Genomic DNA, 9,944 nt, shown 5'->3' with positions numbered 1-9,944 from the left:
CGTCCAGAGTTCGTTGCTTACAGCCACCTCCGTATCCGCAGCAAGGTCCGTGTCTGTTCCCTTTGAACATCACTTTACAAACTTTTTTTTAAAAAAATTAACATTTCTGAATGTGTTTTTTTCCATCACAGGCCTTCCCCTGGGGAGATGGAAAGAAATCACTTTTCCACAACTCTCATGTAAACCCCCTCCCAGACGGGTACGAGGAACACTAGGAATAAGTGGGTCCTCCGTTCACACCAGGGACCAGTCCCTCACCGTCACTGGACCACGTCAGTTCACACTTGAAGTTCCCGGACACATCTTACCTCTGTGTTCTTGACATGAGGCACAAACACAAACACCTTTCCTTCTTCTGGACCAGTTGAACAAAATCTCTACTTGACCTAAAGTAACATAAATAAAAAATTAATATGTCAATTCAGGATTTTGTCTTTTTTTATGTATTTTTAAGGTAAGTCATAACATTTACATGGAGTTTTCAATATGTCAATATTTTTTCTAAAACTGATGATGTTCCATTGTTTTTCAATTACACTTTTCCAAAATGTCCAAAAAGTCTTTGTAGAGCTTGAAAATTAGGGAAAAAAAGCTTTCAAAATAAGAGTTTCAGTTGTATATACATTTTTTGGATCAAATTACATTTTAAATTATCCAATTTTTTTTGTTTTAAAATTGTTTCTTAGGATCGAATAACAAAGGCTAAATAACAATTTTGAACATAAAATATCTAAAGTGAAGTATTTCCGAGCAGTAGAGGGCAGTCTTTGTAGTAAACATCCCAGCAGCTATTACTGATTCCTTAAATTAAATTCAGGCAGATTTTTATTGATTTTTTTGTGACATTTTTAAATGAAAAGTAACTATTGTTGCATGCATATGTATCGACCAGTAGGGGGCAGTCTTTGTAGTAAATATCCCAGCAGCTATTACTGATTCCTTAAATTAAATTCAGGCAGATTTTTATAGAAAAAAAATCTGACATTTTTAAATGAAAAGTAACTGTATTGTTGCATGCATATGTATCGACCAGTAGGGGGCAGTCTTTGTAGTAAATATCCCAGCAGCAGTTACTGATTCTTTTAATTAAATTCAGGCAGATTTGTTTTTGTGTGTGTGACATTTTTTTAATGAAAAGTAACTGTATTGTTGCATGCATATGTATCGACCAGTAGGGGGCGGTCTTTGTAGTAAATATCCCAGCAGCTATTACTGATTCTTTTTAATTAAATTCAGGCAGATTTGTTTTTGTGTGTGTGACATTTTTTTAATGAAAAGTAACTGTATTGTTGCATGCATATGTATCGACCAGTAGGGGGCAGTCATTGTAGTAAATATCCCAGCAGCTATTACTGATTCTTTAAATTAAATTCAGGCAGATTTTTATAGAAAAAAAATCTGACATTTTTAAATGAAAAGTAACTGTATTGTTGCATGGATATGTATCGACCAGTAGGGGGCAGTCTTTGTAGTAAATATCCCAGCAGCTATTACTGATTCTTTAAATTAAATTCAGGCAGATTTTTATTAATTTTTTTATGACATTTTTAAATGAAGAGTAACTGTATTGTTGCATGCATATGTATCGACCAGTAGGGGGCAGTCTTTGTAGTAAATATCCCAGCAGCTATTACTGATTCTTTTTAATTAAATTCAGGCAGATGTTTTTTGTTTTTTTTTTTTGTGACATTTTTAAATGAAAAGTAACTATTGTTGTATGCATATGTATCGACCAATAGGGGGCAGTCTAGCCGCTCTGTGTCGGGGTTTGGATTATTGGACATGAGATGTTTTCCTCATTTCATAATCACTTGTCACAAAGAGTACTTTTTGAATAACACGTATTAGTCCTGTGATGAGGGAGGGAGGGACGGAGGGAGGGAGAGAGGGGGGTAAGAACCAGTGACCTATTTGGTGTCACCCTTCCCAGCCCCCCCGTTTTTTCTCCCCCCTGCACATTCATACAGAAGCAGGAATTAACGCCGGAGGGCGGGGCTAATGTAATCCTACCACCTTCACGTGACCGATGCTTTCGGTTACACCCCTCCTTTCTAACGTGAACGCGCCTGTAGCCGAATTAGAAAATCCAGGGTTAACAAAACTCGCCGGGTCTGGACATATCCAGACTTGGACCGACTGTCCTCCGTCTGTCCTCCGTCTGCTGCCGTGGCGTCCACGTCTCGGTGTCCCGGGTGTCGACCCTCACCGACTTGCCGTTGCTTGAGCTGTTGGTTGCGATTTGATTAGACAATCTAGCATTGATACATCTCGGATTACCGTGCACGGCTGCACCGCCGCCGCCGAGGGGAGACGAATCGAACGCCGAGCCGCGGATCGCAGTCATGAACTTTGACGCAGGTGAAGGAAAAACATTTTAATCAGCGTCAGTTTGTCGCTGCGGTTCGAGTCCGACACTGGGATTAAAATGTTGTGTTTTTACAGATTTTCACATGATCAGGAAACAGGAGAGGGCGCACTTCTTCAGCACCAGGGAACAGGCGATGATCATCAGGTTGTACGAGGAGGAGAGGGAGATCCTGACAGCCAAGTCCAACACCACCAGTGCTTCCAAACTGAGGGAGGAGGCCTGGCAGAGGATCGCTGACAAGATTAACGCGTAAGAAAAAAAGAAAAGAAACTTTGAACCAGAAGAGTTGACGATCTCACTGCTACACGTGTTTGTCCACAGGGTGTCAGACAGTGGCTGCAAGAGGACCTGGCAGCAGGTTAAGATCAAGCACAAGAACATCGTACAAACAGGTACTACTGCAAAGTACTGCGTGTATGTGTGACCACAAAAAAAAAAAAAAAAAATACAGCAAATAATTTATTCTAGATTTCTGTCTATGAGATAAATATAAAATAATACACTGTCATATAATATATGTAGTTACAGTGAGTACTGACTGTGTACTGGGTCTAAAAAACTGCATTCATGCGTTTTTTGTTTTTTTTGTATTTTCGACTTTTATTCAAAAACTCATCAGGTGGTGATTTGGCGCGTTTTGATTTTAGTCTGGTTCCGGTGGTGGATTAGTAGTAGAATTGAACCCACGACGCAGTTTTGAACCTTCAACCATCACGTTGATGTTTACGCAGCAAAAAGGAAACGCGTGGAGGCCATGAGGAGCTACGGGGAGTCGGCCACCCCATCGCTGACCTCCGCAGAGGAGGATGTTCTGCAGCACAAAGACGGTCGCCTCAGGGTGGAGGTCATCCCCGGAGGAGCCTGCATCGACCCGCTGATGGGAGCCGACAGTTCGTTCGTCGGAGGTTAGTGTCACTGACGGTTTCCTGATTAATGTCCTGCTGAGGTTGACCGTGACGCTGACCGGCTCCTCCGCCAACACAGTGTCCGGCCACCCTGTCCTCCTGCTGCCGGTGACCAAGACGGAGCCGGAGAGTCTGAGCGGCGACGAGACGGACATGAGCGACGCTCATTACGAAGGCGTAAGTCTGTGAGCACAGGTGGATGAGCCGGGTACTGCAGTTACCCGGCTCAATATTTAAATACACGTAGTACCTGCAGATACTAATACTGTAACCTGTAGTACCTGCAGATACTAATACTGGAACCTGGAATCTTTACTGATGTATTTGTTTTTGTAGGTCCTGCACAGCAGCAGCTTCAAAGAAATTCCCAAGTCAGCCACTGGAGGCAGACGTGCAGAGGTGACGTTGTTTGTTGTAGTTGTTGTTGTTGTCGTTGTTGTTGTTATTTTCGTTGTCGTGCTGTTGTCGTCGTCGCCGTTGTCGTGACCTGTTGCTGACCTTGTTTCTTTCCCAGGTGGAGGACATCAAGACTCTTTACTGCTGCTACCTGAAAAAAGAGATGGAGAACCGCGACCAGCAGATGGCGTACAGAGAACTCAAAATGCGGAAGTTGGAAAAAGAAATTTTGTTACTGGACAAGCAGCTGGGTTGACTGTGTCAACATTTCCCTGACAGTTTGTTCCTCCGTTTCCCCGCTCTACAACTGAAACACTAACTTCGCCACAGCACGCGCTCAGTCTGGACCTGGTCCGGATGGTTGGCCCCCAGGGCCGGAGTTTGAGACCACCCGGTATCTGTCAGCCGTAGAAGAAAGCCTCTGGTTCTATTTACGGTCCGATCGGTTCCGTCCTCCTTGCACTTCCTGTTGTCTTTTCCGTCTACGCTCACGTCATATTTATCGAGGCCGAGATGTGGCGGCGTACGCTTTATGACGCCGTGCAAAAGTCTTAGGCAGGTCTTAAGATTTACGCTCCCTCCTCACGACCATCCTCCACCCTCCACTGCAGCCACCCTGGAATAAAGGTGTAGAAATTTAGACGTATTTTTAGCCCTGTCTCTGGAAGAGTGCTCTTTGCTGACGAATGTTGAAAATTATAATTTTTTTTTTTACATTTGCTAAATACTTGAAAAATGAAATGTTAAAAAAATGTTTGAGGGAGAGTTGAGCAACTGGAGCAGCTCTGTGTGACGGGAGTCGGTCCAGTCTGTGGTAACAATTCAGTTCTTACTTGTCCCTGTACCCCCCAACCACCCCCCGCCCCCCACTCTGTTCATAAGTTCACTTCCTGCTCTCCACCCCTGTATTTCTTACAGACTGTAGACCGCCTGTGTTCCGTAGACCACCTGTGTTCTGTAGACCATCTGTTCGTAGACCACCTGTCTTCCATAGACCACCTGAGTTCTGTAGACCGTCTGTGTTCCGTAGACCACCTGAGTTTCAACGACCACCTGTGTTCCATAGACCACCTGTGTTCCGTAGACCATCTGTTCGTAGACCACCTGAGTTCTGTAGACCACTTGTTTAGTAGACCACCTGAGTTCTGTAGACCACCTGAGGTCTGTAGACCACCTGAGGTCTGTAGACCACCTGTTCCGTAGACCACCTGAGTTCAGTAGACTACCTGTGTTCTGGTGCAGACTCTCGGACTGTTATTTCCCGCTTCACCCGTCGTTAGCTCCAGAACAGCAGGAGAAAATGTTCCGACTTTTTCTTTATTGTCTTGTATTTATTTAAACTTCTTAGATTTTTTCCGAAGCCTAGACTAGTTTACTCCACTAACCAGATCATAAACCACGGACAGTCTTCTGTCCGTCTTCATTCTTTAAGTTATAGTGTAGCTAATAATTTAAGTGATTGTGATTGACTCCTGTGTTATTTATTTTGTTTATGGTTTGGCGATTAGTTATTGGTGAATTATTTAAAAAAGATGACGTAATTGTTCTGATGAGAGCCGAAGAAGGCCCGCGGTCTGTGACGGTTAGTCAACTCTCGATAAACTGATGAATAAAACCAGTTCGGTTCATCAACACAGTCTCACGGTCTCCATTTCTACAACATTGGCCGTGAAATATATCGAAATACGCGATGTGTATAAAAGATTAATGTTGAATATTTGCGGTTGTGTGTTAAAAATATCGTGTATTTACTGTCACTCGATCATTTTTAAACGGATCCTCCGTTAAAATTTGTGCGTCTGTTCAGCCACAGCAGATGGTCACAGTGAAGACCGGACCAGCGCGCCCTCTAGTGTCCATATCCCCGCAGTGCTCTATGCTTTCGAACGCAGCACGAAAGTGTCATTGTTACGGTGAAATGTTGACCCCGTGACCGAGCGGACACGATTCAGACCGAATCGATTCGCTTTAAATGGTCGTTTTTTTTAGTTCAGATCGAAGACAATGTGTGTCCGTTGTCCCCGCTGGACGGATTAGTGGACGCCATAGAGTCGTGCGCGTACACGCTGATCCCGCTGGTTAGGCCTTCTCAATCGAGCACAAAGAAAAGGATCGATCCGATCTGTTTTGGCCACAAGGAACAACAACAATGAAAACAACGAGATTGAATGAAGATACAGACGATAATAATCGTCTAAACAAACAAACAAACAAAAAACAACAACATTTAAATCCACGTTAACATCCGGAGCTTTTTTTTTTTCATTTAAAATTTTTTTTAATGTTGTTCGTTTATTTTTCCTATAATAATAATATTATTTTACTACACTATATACAATAATAATGATAATATATAATAATAACAATATTGATATAATATTTTTTATGTTTAATTCAGTTCAGTTTTTCAGGTGGCGATTACTCGCAAGAACTTTCGTCAATTTCGAAGCTTTAACTTTCTTATTTCCCCCGCTGTAGTAAACACTTGTTTGTGTTTATATATTGTTTATATATATATTTTTTTTTTTTTAAAAACCCGTTGATAGTATTTTTGAAACCCTCAAACGTGTACTCGCCGCTCGAATATTTTCCTCCGGGGTTTTCGCGTATGACCCAGATTTGTCCCAGCTCAGTCGCCGTCCTTTCACGTGACTCCTGCCGCTTGTGACCGACCGCATTCCTTCAGGTGGCCGCGTCTCCGTCACTGATTCGCTGAACGAGCTCAGTGTTGTGATCTGTCACGGTTTGTTTCACTTGCCGGTTGTTGTGAGGGTTCGTTTTTCACACGATCGCTGCGGGAGTGAAGCTGCGGAGCTGCGGGGGAAACTTCCTCCTCCTCCCCCGGGTGAGTCAACCGAAGAGGAGCGGAGAGTTAGCGGAGGGTCGATGGGTGAGAAGTGACCGAGGAGGCGCTGCCGTTCTCCGGGCTGGACTCTGTTATGGCTGCGAACTCTGTCAGAAGGTGATTCTAACGAACACTTTTACTTCGCTAAAATGTAAAGTTCGGAGCAGACCACGGGCGGTGCTAGCTGTTTGGAGGCTAAACGTTGGCTGGAAAACCCCGAAGAAACGAACATATTGATAATAGACCGATGTTAAAAAAAAAAAAATTAAATAAAAAAAAATTGTATATTTTAAATAATAATAAAATAATGTTAATTAGCAGCTTTATAATTAACAACATTTTATCGGCACCAAAACCGATATTAAAAATTTTAAAAACGTTCGTTTTTTAAAAAAAAAAGTGTTTATTGCTAACAGACATCCAGGTGAAAAAAACAAAAACAAGTTTCATGTATTATATTCAGTATTTGAAAAATCCCGTCGCCTGGTTTATTTTGTAATAACTACGACGTTTGTCTGCAGCGCGACTGTTAGCATTTCAGTTTTTCACTCGACAGTGGACATGTTGACGTCGCTCTAGTATAAACCAGTTGGACCAGCCTAACAAACCCAGTGGACCGTGTTTGGACTGCGGCCCTTATGTTGACCCTCCCTGGTTCAGACCATTTAATTTGAGCCTTTTTTTTCTTCTTTTTTTTGCAGGTGTAGTTATTTCTTCCTCTACGATGGATCCAAGGTGAGGGGCGAGGGAGACCCCACACGGGATGGAATCTGCTACTTCTACCCCGAGGAGGTTTGTTACCCCGTTAGCCTGTTAGCCTGTTAGCCTCCGCCCGTTGCCCAGTGTCACCTGTGTCCTCTTCAGACCCCCGTAGATAAACAGGAGCTGCTGTGTGGACAGCTGGCCGGGGTCGGACGCTGTGTCTCCGAGCTGTCCTCGTCTCCGGTGCGGGTTCTCAGGCTGCACCGCCACAAGTACGCCATCCACATGAGGGACGACTTCTTCTGGGTGAGTCCTCCTCCCCCCTCTGACCCCCACTACCCCCTACCTCCCTCCGCTTCTCACACTCTGTTTCTCTTACGCTGTCTCTGTCCCCTCTCTGTCTCGTGCTCTCCTTTCCTCTCTCCCCCTCTCTCTCTGCCTCACTCCCTCTCTCCTCCCCTCTCTCTCCCCCTCTTCTCTCCCTAACCCCCTTGAATCGTAAAATCCTCATAATCGTCTTCATATTCTTACCTAACCCACGACTGATCACTGACTACGACCCATTGTTTCCCACTGTCCCGTCCCCCTCTCACCCCCCTCCCCCACCCCAAGGCTCTGGGCTGTTCAGCGGATGTTCCCACCGCGGGTGTGTGCGAGCTCCTCCGTCAGCTCATAAATGTCTTTTGTTTCTTCAACGGCTCAGTGCGTCAGAGCTACCAGGTACGATTTTACATCTGCATCGGGACAAAGACCAGCGTTTAACAACAATTACCATGTGTAAAAAGATTTGATTCACTCTAACGTTTACGGTTTATATTATGACAGCAGTACACACAGTACTGTGTAGAAGTACTGGGTGTTTTATTAATGAGCATAGCCCACCCCCCCGCCCTGGATTAGGTCCTGTGACTTGTTGGTGACCGTACCACTCACAGTCCGCCACCCATATGTTTGTGTTTTATTTAAATCTGGTGTTGTTGACAGTGATCTATGGGTTTTTTTTTATTGAAATACCGCAGTAAAATAGGCCACAGGAGGGGGTTAGAGAGTGACTGCCCCCCCTGCTTCGTTTCTTCCTCCCTTCAGTTGCTAACGTTTCCCGCTCTCGTCTTTTAGCTGAACAGTCCGGAGACGTTGGCGACCAGGTGGGCTCGGTACCTGTCGTACCTGCGGCCGGGATCGTCCGAGCTGCACCAGGTCTTCAGCTGTGTGAGGACCATCGACTCCACCAACGTACGTGCGCTGGTACAGGATGTGAGGATGTTGACACGACACGTCGCTCACCACAGACATGCAAAGACAACTTCCTCATATTTATTAAAAGCTAAAAAAAAAAAATTCTCTCTGCGTCACTGAAGTGGAGCTTAGAACCAGCGGTTGATCACCGATCACCATCTGATCAGTGGGCGTCAACGGATCTCTTTCTTACTCTCGTTGCTCCTCAGGTTGACCCTCTCCTGCTGCTGAAGGCCGCCCTCATTCTTCAGGCCTGTCAACACTGCCCTCTAGTGTCAGCAGGCTGCATCCTCTTCCGAGGGAGGTAAAAAAAAAATTTTTTTTTTTACGTTTCCTGGTTCTCCATCTCTAGTGCTCCATGCGTGTTCATTCTCGGAGTTGACATGTTGCTTTTCTCCTGCAGAGTTGTCAGCACTCAGATGTGTCCAGAGCTCACGGTGAAGGTCATGGTCCACGAGCGTGACACGTATACCAAGGTAGGAAGGTAACCGTCGCGGTCTGAGTCAAATGTCCTAAAACACTGGATCTTAATGAAATAATTTCATCGAAACCATAGTCCCGACAACCCCAGTGTGGCTCAAACTGTGGTCCCTATCCCTCTGTCGGGGGAGGAATTGGCAAAAATGTAGCGATACGATATATATCACGATACAATATTTGGTTGTCATTTTTTTACCCCTTCAGCGTTCATGTGTTGAAGGATCTGGATTGTTCAGGTTCATGGTACAGGCAGATGGCGCTGTAGCGCACCTCACTGGTCCAGGTGCAGCCGCCCGACCCGGTCCAAGAACAGATGTGAAGTAGAAGTCAGAAATGTCTCTCTAGATAAAGTACCGACAAACGATTGACCCCCCGTGCTGGTACTTTATCTGAACCTGGAACCGGTCAAACTCTGTGGACCAGAGTTTGAACCACCATCACACACACGTAAAACATGTAAATGTTTTTCTGTTTCCACTAAAGTCGCAGAGTCCAGACGTAGCCTACGACTCCGACTCCGACTCCGATCCCATCAGCTTCACCTCTGTCTTCCTGACCCGCTCTGAACTCCAGGACCTTCACTCTGCTCCCGTCCACAGAGACCTCAGGTAACCTCCGGCGCAGCACTGCCCCCTGCTGTGTGACTAACTGTACTGGATTGATGACAAACTGTTTTCTTTTTGTTTTCAATTGAACTCCACACAGAGATTGTTACACCAAGAAGACTGGGGTCTCCAGGACTCTGTCTCAGGTTCCGTCTTCTGATTCGGAGTCGTCCGAGCTGAACTTCTCCCTGAGTCACGACACGTCGGAATCAGAACTCTCTGTCTTCAGCCCGACCACTGATCCACCCAACACCCGCGGTCACTCCTCGGGATCTCCACTTTTCAATGGTCGACGTTCTCCCGGAGCTCGGGAGAACCTCCCGGAGGAGTCCAACGTCGGGAACCTCAGCAGCCGCGAGGACGGACGCGGTCTGGAGGAAAAGTCGCCGGTGGTGGAGGGGGGTGGA

The 9,944-nt window shown here is 45.3% G+C and overlaps 3 protein-coding genes across 3 annotated transcripts in view; all 3 read left to right on the top strand.

Moving 5' to 3' along the window:
• Positions 1–420, top strand: part of LOC103398108 (cytochrome c oxidase subunit 6A1, mitochondrial) — a 1,594-nt gene extending 1,174 nt beyond the window's left edge. The window contains 2 exon segments of the mRNA XM_008336619.3: positions 2–45; positions 132–420. Of these exon segments, the coding sequence (XP_008334841.1) occupies positions 2–45; positions 132–215 (128 nt within the window). The 3' untranslated portion in view covers positions 216–420.
• Positions 421–1,671: 1,251 nt separating this feature from the next.
• Positions 1,672–5,301, top strand: LOC103398119 (uncharacterized). Its single transcript, XM_008336632.3, has 7 exons — positions 1,672–2,358; positions 2,443–2,617; positions 2,690–2,760; positions 3,100–3,273; positions 3,353–3,450; positions 3,610–3,672; positions 3,788–5,301. The coding sequence occupies exons 1-7, from the start codon at positions 2,343–2,345 to the stop codon at positions 3,923–3,925; spliced, it is 735 nt and encodes a 244-aa protein (XP_008334854.1). The 5' UTR covers positions 1,672–2,342; the 3' UTR covers positions 3,926–5,301.
• Positions 5,302–6,310: 1,009 nt separating this feature from the next.
• Positions 6,311–9,944, top strand: part of hps4 (HPS4 biogenesis of lysosomal organelles complex 3 subunit 2) — a 5,363-nt gene continuing 1,729 nt past the window's right edge. Inside the window, exons 1-9 of the mRNA XM_025053435.1 lie at positions 6,311–6,631; positions 7,216–7,306; positions 7,379–7,522; positions 7,829–7,936; positions 8,333–8,449; positions 8,662–8,756; positions 8,856–8,928; positions 9,416–9,540; positions 9,638–9,937. Of these exons, the coding sequence (XP_024909203.1) occupies positions 6,609–6,631; positions 7,216–7,306; positions 7,379–7,522; positions 7,829–7,936; positions 8,333–8,449; positions 8,662–8,756; positions 8,856–8,928; positions 9,416–9,540; positions 9,638–9,937 (1,076 nt within the window). The 5' untranslated portion in view covers positions 6,311–6,608. The remainder of the gene's footprint in view (positions 6,632–7,215; positions 7,307–7,378; positions 7,523–7,828; positions 7,937–8,332; positions 8,450–8,661; positions 8,757–8,855; positions 8,929–9,415; positions 9,541–9,637; positions 9,938–9,944) is intronic.

Source organism: Cynoglossus semilaevis, chromosome Z (assembly GCF_000523025.1).
Source record: "Cynoglossus semilaevis isolate Cse_v1.0 chromosome Z, Cse_v1.0, whole genome shotgun sequence".
Classification (NCBI taxonomy): domain Eukaryota; kingdom Metazoa; phylum Chordata; class Actinopteri; order Pleuronectiformes; family Cynoglossidae; genus Cynoglossus; species Cynoglossus semilaevis.
Note: the sequence above shows the minus strand (reverse complement) of the source record. Positions and strands in the feature narration are given on the sequence as shown.